Here is a 17,398-nt window from a genome sequence, read left to right as displayed (position 1 = left end):
TGACTGAGCTCTGGATACAAGGACTAACACTAGACAACATGCTGTCATTCTCTAGTTGACTGAGCTCTAGATACAAGGACTAACACTAGACAACATGCAGTCATTCTCTAGTTGATTGACTGAGCTCTAGATACAAGGACTAACACTAGACAACATGCTGTCATTCTCTAGTTGACTGAGCTCTGGATACAAGGACTAACACTAGACAACATGCTGTCATTCTCTAGTTGACTGACTGAGCTCTTGATACAAGGACTAACACTAGACAACATGCTGTCATTCTCTAGTTGACTGACTGAGCTCTGGATACAAGGACTAACACTAGACAACATGCTGTCATTCTCTAGTTGACTGACTGAGCTCTGGATACAAGGACTAACACTAGACAACATGCTGTCATTCTCTAGTTGACTGACTGAGCTCTAGATACAAGGACTAACACTAGACAACATGCTGTCATTCTCTAGTTGACTGAGCTCTAGACACAAGGACTAACACTAGACAACATGTTGTCATTCTCTAGTTGACTGACTGAGCTCTAGATACAAGGACTAACACTAGACAACATGCTGTCATTCTCTAGTTGACTGACTGAGCTCTAGATATTATTCATTATCCATCAAGGGAGCCTGTTGTTACCATAGAGAATGAGTCTGAGGTCGCCAAAGTGCAATACATGCCGCATCCAGCTAGACGGCGGTATCGAGCACCCTTTGAAACCTTGTATCTTGGCCTGTGCGTCGATCTAATGGTCATGGTTTTTTTTATTTTTTTTGCTCATGCTGGGTGGTTATAACGGTCGGATTGAGAAGAATCAAATGCTCCCGACGCATGATGTGCGGTGGATTATGTTGGCCACACGATGGACATCAATACTTGGAATCACGATCAGATAATTGGAATATTCTTTTTGAGGTACATCCGAGTCAAGGTAAGGGCTATATGATATCAATCTTGCGTCGATCCAAGCATGTCTTCACCTCGATCAGAACGTGTGTGTAACGTTAGTCCACAACATATGCCGTTGGTGGCGATCAAAGCATCAAAAACGCCCCCACATAATACCTATGATATAGATTTGATTTGAGAATAATAGCGGGTCCAGGCAAGAAATGGCAACGGTTATAGTATAATACACGCTTAAAGTGGAGATGAAGCAGTGAGCAATGTGATCCTAGTTTGTTTGTTGTGTACCTTGTGTAAGACAGGGTTCTATAATCAAATGTGAAATCTATCTTATTTGTCTGAAAAATATAATATAATATCCCTGTTTTCAACATGGGCGCCGCCATTTTGTTGCTGACGTCATGGCTGACGTCATGCCGGGGGTTGGGTGTATACACTCTGGTTAGCTGCCTATATTGAATGGGTCAGTCAGCAAATAAAATGTTGCCTACAAAACAACGGGACCGCGGTGGTTCTGTTTGTATTGCTCCTGGCTGTTCAAACTAATTTTACCATGTGAGAGAGAGGAAAGTTGGTTAATTTCCACAAACTACCAGTGAAAAAAACAGTGTTGTTGACATGTTGGCTCGGGCTGGCTGCACTCAGGCGGCGCGACCAGCCTGTTGGACAGGGAAGGAGGATCTGCAGCGAACACTTCATTGCCTCGGATTATGTTGTTGGGGTGGGATGTTTGTCCAGAAGACCACTAATCAGCTGAAGCCGGACGCGGTTCCCTCGGTCTTCGACAGACAGACCGGCGTTAGCTCTCGGGAGCGATCGCTAGCTAGTTGGCACCAGCCGGGGCCCGGCGTTAGCTCTCGCTAGCTAGTTAGCGTTAGCAACCGGAGCGTCGCGGAGCATTCAGCCTGCTGGCTACCTAGACCCACTTCAACCGGAGCGTCGCGGAGCATTCAGCCTGCTGGCTACCTAGAAGACCCACTTCAACCAGCGTCGCGGAGCATTCAGCCTGCTGGCTACACAAGCTGTGTAGCCAGCAGGCTGAATGCTCCGCGACGCTCCGGTTGCTAACGCTAACTAGCTAGCGAGAGCTAACGCCGGGCCCCGGCTGGTGCCAACTAGCTAGCGATCGCTCCCGAGAGCTAACGCCGGTCTGTCTGTCGAAGACCGAGGGAACCGCGTCCGGCTTCAGCTGATTAGTGGTCTTCTGGACAAACATCCCACCCCAACAACATAATCCGAGGCAATGAAGTGTTCTCTGCAGATCCTCCTTCCCTGTCCAACAGGCTGGTCGCGCCGCCTGAGTGCAGCCAGCCCGAGCCAACATGTCAACAACACTGTTTTTTTCACTGGTAGTTTGTGGAAATTAACCAACTTTCCTCTCTCTCACATGGTAAAATTAGTTTGAACAGCCAGGAGCAATACAAACAGAACCACCGCGGTCTCGTTGTTTTGTAGGCAACATTTTATTTGCTGACTGACCCATTCAATATAGGCAGCTAACCAGAGTGTATACACCCAACCCACGGTATGACGTCAGCAACAAAATGGCCGCGCCCATAATGCTAAATGCTTCAGAAATGTACACAACAAATCGTTTTTTCTTAGAAACTGCTTATTTTTATAACGTGACTTCTTCTGTGGCTTATCTAAATACTAATGTGATGCTATGAATATGTATTTATCGCACTGCTTCATTTCCACTTTAAGCCTATTCCTCAGCATTTCAGGAATGACCCAAGACCAATCTAAAAACATACTTATATTCACCACGGTATAACGCACGAATGTATGAATGGAAAATGTATCTCTTTTTTGCATCTTGACCTGAAGAAAGTCACTGTCAAGTGACCATAGTATTGTATCCATAGCTATAATATAGAATATAGTTATAGCTCTACAAACAAGGTGACGGACTCCTATCTTTTAAAGCGTGGCAGTGAATAGATGGGGTTAATTAAAACCTTTAGTAAACAAAGAGGGAATCTGCTTGCGAGAGTGTGTGTACTTAGAGGAAGCTTTCCAGCTGCCCGCTCCTGTAGTCATTTCAAAGAGGATTGTGTAGCAAAATGCTAATTCTACCCTTTAACTCCCCCTCTCTTTCATCTCCTCCGCATCTCTCTCTTTAACACTTTAACTGCCACACACGAGATATCTCGGGTTTATTAATATGTGGTTGAAAGCCACTCACGAGATTTCTCGGATCTTTAATTTTTTTTTGCGATATGAAATCATATTGCAACACGCGAGCCTACCCGAGTATACACGAGCGCTGCCGGCGATCATATGTGGAAAAAAGCGCCCCCTATCGTCTCCCAGATGACATAAGGGATTTTGGAATGGACTCAATGAAAATGGATGGGGAAAAAAATCCGGTACTCCACATTTTCCAGTCTACTGATCCAGCCGGGGTTACCACAGTTAATTCTGGAGCCTCTGAGACCCGCGGAATCATGTACTGCACTGTACACACGGTGGATCTATACACTTATCGATTTTTTCTAATGGTGATCAGGAATTGGAATATACCAGTTGGATACCATCTGATGTCAGGTAAGGAATCTATGTTATCAGTGTTAGGATAATCAGATTAATTTTGATGAAGTTATAAGCTGTTTTGTGAAATGGGCTCTTTCGGTTTCACTGTAAAAGTCCAAGAGGAAATCAACGCGGCGATTATCCGTGCGCGGCCCGAATGTGCTTGCGTGCACGTATAATATTGATCATCTAGCGTTTATTTGAAAACGATTCATAAATAGGCAGACGAATATCAACGTTGTGGAATATTCCAGTAAAAGACGATTTTCATAGAATGGTCCAGAATGAACTGTTTTTTATCTCAAAACGGGTGCTTTTCTAAATGCTCTAAAACGGAAATGAAGCGATAAAAAACCAATCTGCCTTGACAGCACTGACTGGAAAATAGTATTTGATAAGTGACGGGCAGATTAGACACATACCTGTAGCCATAATTTAAAACATAGATTAGGCGATATTAACGTTAACATTGAAGTGGATGGTGGCATCAAGGGGGTAAAAAGGAAAACCCGGCGTGTCACTCAAAGTGTTAATAGGCTTGAAATTTAAACGACAGAAGGCGCTGGCCCATGGTTACATGGGAGACTATGTCCAGCAAGACAGACGATAGAGGGGGTCAGTTCAGAGGCCTGACATATCTAGTAACTAAACCTGCAATTGACGGGGATGCTGCTTTTAAACCATCTATTCCCAACTAATGCACCATTTAAAGTGATATTTTACTTCAGTAGAAATATTGTTGACAGGGGCTGTCAAAGTAATAATACATCTATTTTATATAGCGCTTTTCCAGGTGCTCAAAGACGCTTTACATGGGTAGAAGAGACAAAAAATATATAAAAAAAAAATAAACAGAACATAAATAATACATGACAAAATAAAATAAAACTGACAGAATTAGAGGTCAAAAGCAAGATTGAAAAGGTGGGTTTTGAGGGCTGATTTAAATGATGTCAGGGTGTTTGCATCACAGATAAGGCTGGGGAGGGCATTCCAGAGGGGGGGGGCAGCAGCAGCTAGCTGTTATAGAATCAGCTTGATCGACTAAATGATCTTGTTCTAAAGTCTGAGAAAAGAGACTACATCGTGTTGAAAGCTGTGTTGCTGTGGAACATTGAGGAAGGACAGGAAGTTAGCAATTAAGCTAATGCACAATTATGGTAATCAGCAATTAAGGTAATTAGGCAATTATCTGAAGAAATAAGGGGACTCATTCAATTTTAAAGAGGCATTTTGCTACTTTTTAACCTGAATTGTCTCGTTCTCCTGTGAGGATTCCTCAAATACTCAAGCAAATAGTGTCTGCAGTTCACTAGAGGTCTGATCTCCTGCAGGTGACGTATGAATGAATGAATGAATGAATGAATGAATGAATGAATGAATGAATGAATGAAAACGTTTATTTTTGAACATGTAATTACGTCCTCCAGGAGGCGCTGGAGAACAAGCCGAACATGTTGGGGTGCTCGGCCGCGGTACGAGAGAACATAAGTATAGGTCGAGGTACACGACGACGAAAACGTTGATCATATCGCGTAAAACATCATTAACCAAGGCCTGGAATACTGCGGGGGCATTAGTGAGTCCAAAAGGCATTACCAAATACTCAAAATGCCCCAGGTCGGTACGAAATGCAGTCTTCCGCTCGTCGCCCTCCCGAACGCGGACGAGGTGATACGCATTACGGAGGTCAAGCTTGGTGAAAACGGTGGCATGGGTAAGGGGTTCAAAAGTAGAGCTCATAAGAGGTAAAGGGTAACTATTTCTCACCGTGATAGCGTTTAAGGGTCGAAAATCAATGCAAGGGCGGAGCCTTCCATCCAGTGGCGTCGTTAGCCCTGGGCTTCCGGGGCTTTAGCCCCGGATGTTTTTCTCCTAGCCCCGGATCTAAAAAAATAATTTTTTTTTTTTTTTTTTTTTTTGTCAGCATCCCCATTGTCTGTGCTGAATGTTTGTTAGTGTTTGGTATTTTTTGTTGGTTTTTAGTACTTTTAAACATTTTTAGTAAGTAGTTTTCATTTGATCCTATAATTCTTTCATTCACCGATTTGTGGACTTTTTTTTTTGTGTCCTGAAAGGCGCAGGAAACACTTTGCAACTGTGATCTCCTCTGGCAATAGTTGGATATTGTAATGTGTGGCGAGGGGTTGCAGCAATTCCACTGAGAGAAACTGGTCTGAGGCTGGATAACATGCCTGTATGCCTCTCATAAGTTGTTATCCAACTCATGAGAACCTGCTCTCAAGCTCTTGCAGCATTCTGTCGACGACTGGATAGAACAGTCTCTGTCTCAGCTGATCTCCTGAGCTGAGGTCTGAGCTTGTGCCACAAGATGACTCAACTACATACTCGCCCATCCTTTTCTGCTTCCTCCTTTGGCTGGTAGTATGTTCCTCAATCCAAAGGCCATTACATATGGCCTTTGTCCTGTCATACATGTCCACTGCCATCTCTGAGGTGCGATAACCTTTGAGTGTGTCCTGCACTGTGCTTTTAAATAGTACAGATATTGAAGATGTGCACTTTAACGCAGCAGCACCTGGAGCCATCCATACCCATGTCCAGTGTCCTATAATAAGCTTTAATCGAACCCTGGTTCATTTCCTCAGATAGTCCGGTTGGTTTGGGGTGGTGTGAAAGCTCATTCACTCTTGCAAGTGAACCCTGCTGCGGTTCATTTGAGATGTGAATGCAAAGCGGACCAAAGGCAGGAAAAGACCCAAAAATCTAATCTTTTTTTTATGAGAAGACTGAAACATATGTATATAATGAAACACACAATACAGTTTTTTTTTCGATTGCCTAAGCATGATTTTGAAAACGGGGCCCGGTGTTTCAAAACACACAATTAGCACAACCACACACACAATTATCAGAACACCTCAGATCCTTTGCTAAATTAAACACTTGTCAAAACCATACACTAATTTATAAAAACTACATTTTGTTACCATATGAAACACACGTTTCATATGACTTAATTCTGTTTGAACCAGTTACACACACTGCTGTGCTTAACCTAAAACACATTTAGCAATTCTACTTCTCAGTGATTGGAGTACTGTAAGTGAAGTATACGCAGATAATGTGCAAATATACAATAAATTCACCAAACACTACACAAGACCAATGCTGTAGACTGATGAAAATATAATTTATTTATCTACATATACCCAAATCAATGATGCAGACTGATGAAAAAAATAACATTTTCTCTCCATATACCCAAATCAATGATGCAGACTGATGAAAATATAAATGTTCTCTCCATATAACCAAATCAGTCAACATTTCAACATGGAGAATCACAACAATACATGTCCCAGTTTTCATGCTACTATGTGCATAACACTGTAAGCTCAGCAAATATCAGACAAACATAAAATACTGTATCCAGTACAGGTTAAAATTACAGTAAAACATTTTTTTTGAACAAATGTAAACAGAAAATACTAGACATTATCTCTTTGCCTAGCTGGATCTGGCAATATACTTTTTTGTTGTGATTCTCCATTTTGACTGATTTGGGAAAATGGGAGAAAATGTATATTTTCATCAGTCTGCATCATTGGTTGTCTTGTGTAGTGTTTGGTGAATGTATATATTTTCACGTTCTCTGTGTACAGTACTTCACTCTCCTTCCATTTTGGTTGAAGACAGGTGAACTCACCTGCTGCATTTTTATAGTGCTTAAACCTGATTGGTGTATCTACAATTAAGCAATGGTGTGTTTGTGCATCTGATGGCTGTGTTTAACCAATTGGCTCATATGTGTGGTAATTTGACATTCTGTGTCTAATGTAATGCAAGTGTGTTTAGTGTTTTGCAAATCACTGTGTGTATTGTTTTGCAAAAAGTGTGAGGCTGACATTGTAGGGGTGCAAATCTGGGCCTATATTTTGCTCCTTGAGTGTAAGGTTTTGATAATTGTGTAATACTTTTGATTTGAGTGTTTATGCAATTGAAGAAAACTGTAAAGACTAGAGATGAACTGTTTATTTCTTTTGTACATAGGCTGTGCATATGTTTGTTTGTTTGCTTATGTGTATGATTCTTAACTGTGTTTTTATTTTGTTATTGGTGTATATGTGTGTATGTATGTACAGTATATGTATATATATTATATATATATATATATATATATATATGTATATATATGTGTATATATGTATATTTGTACTCCTGTTGGGGCTTCTTGGACCAGATCAATGTTTTATCTGGCTAAATAAAGGCTAAATAAATAAATAAGAAACTGATGATTTGGTCCTGTTAACTTTGAATTTTCTATGGGGACTGCCCAGATCCCTCTCGTGGACCTGGACCTCACTTTGAGAACCTCGAATGATTCTAGTTATTCAGTATTAATATCTAATTACTCTAAAATTGCGTATTTCTGTTTTGTTTTTTTTTCTTTTTTTTTCATACCGGGCTGAAGCCCCCAATGTTTTCTAACCCTAAAAACGCCCCTGATGGAAACCACCTCATAGTCTCAATATTTACCGTTGGAAACTGTCCTTCTACGAAGTATTGAGATTAGAGGCATCCAGTGCTAGAGCACAGGGTGCAAGGACAGAATCGATCCAAATATGACTTACTGCGGCCCAGAAGGTAAAATCAGTACTCCACTAGGTTGAACACTTGTACCTTGACACCAGAGAATGAACAACAATCATGTTGTTGTTTTTTTTTATCTTTTCTTTTTCTGTTTACTGTTGTATTTTTTGTTGTTGTTTCTAAATTGTATTTTTCCCTATTACTTTGTAACAGGATCAGAGGTTATCTAACAAACATAATTATGATATTTTTTTTATTAATTGTATCCTATACATGTACAGTATGCATCATGGTTTCCCCCTTTCCTAAAATGTCTATGCGAACCCGGGGGGCTGGGAGGGGGGTTAAGAAGAGGCCTGGGCTGTCTCACAGCCACAGGACCGCCAGAACGGAGGAAGAGACTGTCACAACTACAAACAGGCAGGCTACACAGTACATGACTATACTGACGGACAATCTATATACTGAAAAGTCACTTTTTATGCCACTGTGTGAATTAATATGAAATGCTGATGTGAATGTCTCTTGGTCACAAAAAAAATATATCAAAGACACATTCAGGTTCAAATGATATTGTCGGGAATCCGACTGTGCTCAGATCCTCTTGAAAAAGAGGGGGGATCTGTCACAACAAATAATTGAGTTCTAGTCAGACGTGGATTTCTTTTATAGTTTAATTATGCAAAAGTAGTAAGAATAAACAGAGCAGTTGGTGCAGAAAAGATAACAGACAGCAGAGTATACTCTCGAGTCAATGAGTTCCTAAATATCGTGCCACACAGACTGGTGGATCCAGTTAGCTGCCCAGCAGTTCACCTAGAAAGATCCTGTCTCATGAGTTGTGCATATCCTTTAGTTTAGAGGAACACTCTCAAGGTCAGCCTGCAAATGGAATGCCGGTTACCATGGAACCTCGAGATAGATTGTAGGTAGGTCGGTCGACAGATAGGTAGATATAATAATTAGGGCTGTCAGTTTATTGCGTTAATTAGATTAATTAATTACACAGCAAATTATCACGTTATGAAAATTAACTCAAAATGTATTACAAAAAAATATATATATATTTAATACTTTTTTTTTTATCTCATTCCATAAGAATGTAGAATACACATTTACAGATTTTTTTTTTAATATGGTCCATTTGCATGTTCTTGGTATCTGATTGATTCTAGGGACATCTATGGATCTCAGGGAATGTATTCCCAGTGTCAGAAATACTGAGGGCTAGATCCACAAAGAATGGATTGCACGGTGCAAGTTGCACCCTTACTTACAATTCATTATGAATTGAAAATGGGGGACCCTGATGTAAACAAGACGAAAGTCTTTCTCTGGTCTGCATCCCCTTAACAATTGTGTGTATTGAGCCGTACTGTATTGTACCCATTCTGCAATCTGTTAATAACATTTTCATTCAATCAATCAATCTGCGCGGTGATTGATTGAATGAAAATTTTATTTTGAGTAAATTGTAATGAACCAAATGAGAATATCAATACATTTTTTTTATCTTTGACTATGAATAACACTATGCTCAAATTGACCAGACCTGAAAAATCTAAGCAAATTAATAGATGAAAGATGATTAAACAGAAGGTTTTGTAGATACAGTACTGAATTCTGCCACCCGGACACATGCAATTTGAAATATGATTATAGAATATAGAATATCAGACATAAAATGGTTATTAATTAAGATTAATTCATTACAAATCCTTTTTAATCGCCTGACAGCACTAATAATAATAATTCATTTTATTTATATAGCGCTTCTCAATGACCCGAAGTCGATATGTACGTCAAATCACCAATAACATTCAAATGAACTTTAGGGAGAAAAGTGAATATGTTGGTTCAATCTGCCTGCCCTTTGTTTCAGGGATGGTGTCAAGTTTCCACACCATTCAGCAGTTTCTGGCATTGCATTCAAATAATTACTCTGATGTGAATGTATTTATCCAAGGCATGATTCACGTACATTTTTTGGTAAAGTATCCTACAGCATCAGTTACAACACATTCAGCCACAGACTCATACCCCCCCCCCCCCCCCCCGACACACCACTAACTGCCTCGGCCAATCCTTTGTACCAGCGGCCATCAGGCTCCACAACAGCGGGCAGGGACCAGGACCATCAGGCTCCACAACAGCGGGCAGGGACCAGGACCATCAGGCTCCACAACAGCGGGCAGGGACCAGGACCATCAGGCTCCACAACAGCGGGCAGGGACCAGGACCATCAGGCTCCACAACAGCGGGCAGGGACCAGGACCATCAGGCTCCACAACAGCGGGCAGGGACCAGGACCATCAGGCTCCACAACAGCGGGCAGGGACCAGGACCATCAGGCTCCACAACAGCGGGCAGGGACCAGGACCATCAGGCTCCACAACAGCGGGCAGGGACCAGGACCATCAGGCTCCACAACAGCGGGCAGGGACCAGGACCATCAGGCTCCACAACAGCGGGCAGGGACCAGGACCATCAGGCTCCACAACAGCGGGCAGGGACCAGGACCATCAGGTTGGTTGGAGCCTATGGACCTTTCCTGGACCTTCCCTGGAGTTGGGTGCTGGTCTCTTGCGTGTGCTTTGGTGGATTTTGGTTGGTCTTCGTTGTTGGGCTCCCTCGGTTCGCTGGCTGGTTTTGGGGTTCCTTGCGTGGGGGGCTCGCTGTGGCTTCTGCTGTGTTCCGGTGTGTCCCGGGGGTCCTGGTGTCGTCTCGGACCGTCCCGACCCTGCATGTCTTCTCGTTTGGCCGCTGTTGTGTCTGTCTGCTTGAGCGTGTGGGGTCGTGTCTCCTTTGGCGTGGCTGCGGGTCCTGGGGCGCATGGCTCTGTGGAGTTTTGGGGGTGGGGGGGCGATGTGGGATTCACTGGTTTTCCTCGTGGTGGCGGGGGCACCAGGGCCGGGATAGATGGAGCGGCCCGTGGGGGTGGCATTCCCATCGCTGTGCATGGCGGTGTGAGTGGCGCACAGGCTGTTTGTGTTCTCCTTGCTCAGATGCGTATATTCAGAGTTAATTATATTGTTTACACTGCCTATTTTTACCTTTTACCCAATGGATCCATAAGCTCCAGCATAATCCTCGCTCCACCTACTGCACCACCCTCTACAACCCCTCCACCTACTGCACCTACAGCTGCTCCACCTACTGCACCTAGAACTGCTTCAATTACTGCACCACCCTCTACAACTGCTTCAACTACTGCATCTACAGCTGTATCTACTGCACCTAGAACTGCTCCACCTACTGCACCCACAGCTGCTCCACCTACTGCACCCACAGCTGCTCCACCTACTGCACCCACAGCTGCTCCACCTACTGCACCCACAGCTGCTCCACCTACTGCACCCACAGCTGCTCCACCTACTGCACCTACAGCTGCTCCACCTACTGCACCTAGAACTGCTCCAGCTAATGCACCAACTGGACCTCCTACTGATCCAACACAAGCTCCAGCATAAGCCCCCGACAGAAAACCAGTCGCAGCTCCTCCAAGCCCTCCTCCAATCACATAATTTAGAAATTTGTTCTGTCTCTTCGCTTGTTTTCTGGCTTCTTCCTTTGCCTTTTTTTCCACTGCCGCCAATTCTGCCACATGGGCTATCTGCATCTTTTCCTTTTCTTTCTCCAGAGCGCCCCTTAGCTCTGCCTCGTGCTTTCTCTTAATTTTCTCCTCCTCTCTGCGTATCTGCTCCTCCTTCTTCTTCAGAATCCTCTGCGTCTCCTCCTCTATGGCTCTCTCAGCCTCTTGGAACATGTCATTGGTGTAGTGGCTATCTCCATTCTCAGTCATTCTTGATCTTCTCAAGCAGCTCAGTGACCTGAGAGCGGTCCTTGTCTCTATTGTTGAAGACGTGATACCGGTTGTAACATTTGTCAACGAATCCATGGAGTTCTGGATTGTCACGCACAAACTTCTCAATTGACTGATCTTCATCAAGCTGGTCACCGTTAGTGAAGAGAACCATGGTGTACTTGGCTGCCTGATCACCAAAGATCTTCTTAATGATCTCCACTGTGTTCTTCTCTTCTTCCGTGAATCTTCCGATCTTGATCACAACCAGGAACACATGAGGACCAGGAGAAGCTAAACTAATGCACTTTTTGATCTCGTTAATGTTTTCCTTCTCTCCAAATCTGTTGTCAAAGACGCCTGGAGTGTCGACAACAGCAACATTTTGTTCATTCACCACTCCTTTCTCCTCATTGCAACTTCCTGTCACACCCTTAGCTGAACACGAGGATGGGAAATATTTTCTTCCCAGGATGGTGTTTCCTGTGGCACTCTTCCCATTTCCAGTCTTCCCCAATAAAATTATGCGGAGTTCTTCATTGTTTAGAATGCGTCCTAATGGAAGAAAACAATACTGTTATTAGGGGTGGGAGTCGAAAAAATTATCAAGATTATATTCTTCTAATATTAACTCATTCAGCGCCATCACTTAATGAGCCAGGGGACGCTAGAATGCTTTAATCAATGGAGAGACTGCGAGATTCGCGAGTGCTTAAAATATATCTTATATTATAGCTATGGGTCTAATACACCCGTCGATTGTCAGTGAGTTGCTTCCAGTCAACATGCACAAAACAGATTGTTTTTTCATCCATACATTTCCGTTTTATACCGTTTTGAATATGAGTATAGTTTTGGTGATTCTTAGTAATCCCAGGAAAAGACGCGATAATAGCCCTTTAGTGGAATACACTAAACACGTTGTAATTTTTCGCCTGATTATCGAATGTTTCTGAAATCAACGCTAGATTATCATTATTATCCTTCCTCGTGCATACATGAAATGGCCCTCGTAGCGCGGCGCTCCCCCCGCCACCTCCTGCACTCAACGGTAAACAGCCACACACACACACAGACAGCTTCGATCGGGGTAGAACGAAATATCAGATCAACGCAAGATTTTATATATAGAGTGTAACTGCCCCCCGGCATGGTGATGAAATAAAGATGCGGTTATGTTTCGTACAGGTGCTTTTATTCATTTTCTCTTTTCTTTTGCATTTTAGCATAGCAGCACTGTAGCTTTTCTTTTGTAGTCGTCGTTGCACCGTGGTTGTACAGGTTGCGACGGTTGCACCGTGAAAACTATGACAGTCAAAACACAAACATACACAATTAGTTATATTGTTCACAGAACCACAACAAAGCACATAATGCATTCAAACAAACATTTGAACTTAATGATATCAAGTGTGAACTCGTCTTCCATAACAAAAGGGCATTTAGGGAAACTAATAATAATAAGTAACGTTACTTGTTCGGCAGCATGTGCTCTGATTAGAACCGAATCAGTCAGTGCACCACTTTACATGTCTACAACACGCAAAATATAGACATCTCCAATAATAATAATACATTTTAGTGTTCAACGTACCTTATTCCGCTTTACCAAGGGGTGTTAATTACTGAAGTAAGGTCCTTGTACTCTATATAGTTCGCTGTCTGCTCCGACGTTGTCTCTTGGTTACTTCCTGTATTAGTTACAGGTCTCTTTGAGAACAAACAGGATCCTGTGACCTTTATACTATAGAAAAGACGAGCTCTGCCCCCATGTGGACACTAAAGGAAAATGCACAAGCGGCAACTGAGATATTAACCCAGGGTTTCTTAAATAGAAAGTTTAATATTCTGAGCTAATAAAGAAAAGTTGATCATCTAGACCAATGTAAATTAAAGCTTACTGATAATAAAGATGATAGGCATCTTGACCCTTGGCGGTCATTTACATAGAGTCCTTATCTGGTCTCTGATGTAATGCAAAAGAAATAATCCAATTATCTGATCGCCATTCCAAATACTGCTCATGGAGGTCCGTCCGTCGTTAAAATAACGATTAAAACCCGACTATACTCGTGATTGGCGCTGAACGGTTGGCGAGTTAACCCGACTTTACTGGTGACTGGCGCTGAATGAGTTAACACTAAGACCAGGATTATTATTCACAACTTCCAAAAACCTATTTCTTGAGTTTTCAGTCTTGTGATATGGTTTAATCTTTCTCAAAAAAGGGGATTGATGTGTGGGGTGTTTGGGGGACTGGCTGTTCCGGAGGGGTTCACATTCTTTCGAGCAACACTGTACTTATTGTACTGATTTTATGCCTATTCTTATGTCTGCACTTTCTACATTGCACTACTTTTATTGTCTTTTATACCTATTCATATACATCTGATTCTGCACTTATGTCAACTGTATGCTCATTTTATGCCTATGTTCATTTCATGCTATTTGCTGTGAAGCACTTTAAGTTGCAATCCATGTATGAACGATGCTATATAAATAAAGTTATTATTATTATTATTATTATTATTATTATAACCTTCTCACCAAACCCAGCAGATTGCCTAGATTAGCCAAGCAGAAAGGCTCACAAGGTTTGTTGATGTATTATTAATTTGACTCTATAATCATCATTACATGCACATGTATGTATCCTACATGCGTTTGTACCTTAGCACAGGTGGGAACCATGACTTTGAAAACTCTGTTTCCCTGAAGCTCTGTGGTTTAAAGGAACACACCAACATTATGAGAAATGTGCTTACAATGAATGAATGAATGAATGAAAACTTTATTTAACAGATTGCAGAATGGGTACAATACAGTACGGCTCAATACACACAATTGTTAAGGGGATGCAGACCAGAGAAAGACTTTCATCTTGTTTACATCAGGGTCGCCCGCCCGCTAAAATAAATAAAAAAGAACAAGGAGCCGTTCTTTTGAACAGAACCAAAAGATCCGGCTCCCTTCAAAGAGCCGTAATTCATTTAAAATGTGCATCTTAAAATAAAAAGTGCTTAATTTAATAAAAAATATATATAAAACATTTTTCCCTTTTTTTGTTAACTGGGCAGTGGATCAATGTGTTAGGATGCTGGTGGATTGATCACATTGGTCATGTGTCTGGTTGTGTGACGTCACCTTGTCAGCATTAAATAACCGCACCAGCTTAGTTTAGCAAAGAGCAAACTGGCTCAAGTTAAATCAAAATGAGGATCAGTATTTTATTTATTTGTTTAGTGTATATCTAGCCTCACATGGCTGTGACTGAGACCTGAGTGTTGTATCTCCTGCTTCCATGTCAATGGACACTATTGAAAATGGGGGACCCTGATGTAAACAAGACGAAAGTATTTCTCTGGTCTGCATCCCCTTAACAATTGTGTGTATTGAGCCGTACTGTATTGTACCCATTCTGCAATCTGGTAATACAGTTTTCATTCATTCATGGAAAAATGACAATAAACTTAACTTTGACTTTGATTAAAACCTGTTGCTATATCAAGTACAAACCAGAAGCGCCACTTAGTGGCCAAACCATGGCACAGCAGCTAAATAATAACTAGTAGGCCCTTTGTGACGACACGCTTTGCCACTTTTAATAATCGCCCGTCTCTGAATATATGACGTGCGGGTTTTGAACTGTCCGTGAGAACAATGAACGTGTACAAGACAAGAGCTCTATGTTTTCGCTGTTTACTTTTCTCGTTGAACACGGCATGTGTCATTATTGTTTTCTGACTGTCTCGTCTCGTATCCACGGTTTATCTCACTGACTCACAGAATGCACAATATTATTGTTTATGCTTATTATCTGCATTTGATCGAGTGGCGTCACGTGAGATGACTTGGTCTGTGAGTTTCTTAGACCAGATGGGGGCGCCAGAGACAATGAGCTTCTGCAGTTTAAAAGCACTCAGACCATTTCTTGTAAATCCTGAAGGGAGGGGTGGTGAGCCATAGAGTTATATAAAGAGGCTGAGCAGCTGATAAGAAAGAGTTTAGAAGAAAGACACCTGATTTCCTGGAAATGATCCTATTGTGCCTCCAGGAGACAGCAGAGGACTATATCACACTGGCAGTGGCGAATATTCACGGTAGCCAAAAATATGACCAGTAAAAAATTCAAAATAAATTAAAATAAACATTCTTTTTCATCTCTGTGTTATAATAATTTTCTCCCTCCTGGAGAAATGTACAGAACAAGCGCCCACTCTCTATATTCAGTAGACGACAGAGTACAGCAACTTGCAATGGGCCTGGTCTACAAGATACACTATAGTACTGGCCGCCTCAGATCTACTCCTATCCAAGCTCCCGGAGGGTCATCAAAGAGAAGCCGCCTATTCTCAGTCCTTGCCCCACAATGGTGGAATGAACTACCCATCCCAGTTAGGACAGCCGAATCCCGTCCAATCTTTCGCCGTCGACTAAAGACTCACTTCTTCAACCATTATCTGAAATGATAAAAAAAAAAAAAAAAAAAAAAATCTAACCCTGACTAACCTTACTGTCATGCACTTGTCCTAATAAACTAACCTACACTGTAACACGCAACACTTTGATGAACATTGTTACTCAGCTGATAGAGTTATACCCTTCTTGCTGTCTTGTCGCACAGAACTTGTAAGTCGCTTTGGATAAAAGCGTCAGCTAAATGACTAAATGTAAATGTAAATGTAAATACGACTAAGGTACCCATGTACATGTCAAAATACTTCCCAAAGGTCAGTGAATACCACGATCACAACACCAGAGGGAGCTCCACAAATCATGTTAAACCCAGATTCGGCTCAAACAAGGGACTAAACACGTTTCGCAATTATGCCACCTCAATGTGGAACGCCCTACCCACAGCTGTAAAGGAATGTGAATCACTACCCACTTTCAAAACCGCTCTCAAAGAGCACCTACGGGTGGCTGCAATTAGGAACTGGCCCCTGTAAATATCCAAACCACCCAACCCCCTCCAATGTAGAGTTTCTTCCCCTTCGAATGGATATATTTTTTTTATTAAAGGGGAACTATCTTATAAATTGCCTTTTTGAGTGTTTAGCATTGTTTCCTAGCTATGTGAACTTATATTAATATGATCTATGTCTCTAATTCTCATATTGGCGCATTCTTCCAATTCTCCTCTCACAATATTCACCCTCACTGAACTGAGTCGTTTGAAAATGTGCCTATATGTGATGTCATATAGTCGCTGCTGCATGTTAATGTTCAGGCGAACACGACGCTGCCACACAGTGGGTTTAGGAGGCACCTGCAGCTGCGGCTGCAAAACAGCTCGAGATCTTGAGGTAGAAAAATGCTGTTTTTGAGGACTTGATTAGAAATACAAAACAATGAATAAAAAAAATATATATATTACAGAGGTGTTCCATAGACTCACAGGAATTGTGTAAAAGTGCCCAAATAGTGAAAGAAATAGTAAAATAGTTCCCCTTTAACTCTTTTCTCTTAAACAGTACTGTATATTGTGTATATGTCTTGTATGTAATAAATGTCGTGATGAAAAAGTACTGTATATCTGTATATCATGTTATGATGAATTGAAAATGGGGGACCCTGATGTAAACAAGACGAAAGTCTTTC

General features: G+C 41.9%; 1 protein-coding gene across 1 annotated transcript in view; it reads right to left on the bottom strand.

Annotated features, from left to right (window-relative positions):
- Positions 1-10,447: 10,447 nt before the first annotated feature.
- The window catches only part of LOC311233526 (uncharacterized protein), a gene marked incomplete at both ends in the record, with an annotated part of 31,267 nt that continues 24,316 nt past the window's right edge, over positions 10,448-17,398 (bottom strand). Inside the window, 3 exon segments of the mRNA XM_084320492.1 lie at positions 10,448-10,833; positions 11,434-11,791; positions 11,793-12,352. Of these exon segments, the coding sequence (XP_084176618.1) occupies positions 10,448-10,833; positions 11,434-11,791; positions 11,793-12,352 (1,304 nt within the window).

The sequence above is a fragment of the Notolepis coatsorum genome (assembly GCF_963971535.1).
Source record: "Notolepis coatsorum genome assembly, chromosome: 8".
Classification (NCBI taxonomy): domain Eukaryota; kingdom Metazoa; phylum Chordata; class Actinopteri; order Aulopiformes; family Paralepididae; genus Notolepis; species Notolepis coatsorum.
Note: the sequence above shows the minus strand (reverse complement) of the source record. Positions and strands in the feature narration are given on the sequence as shown.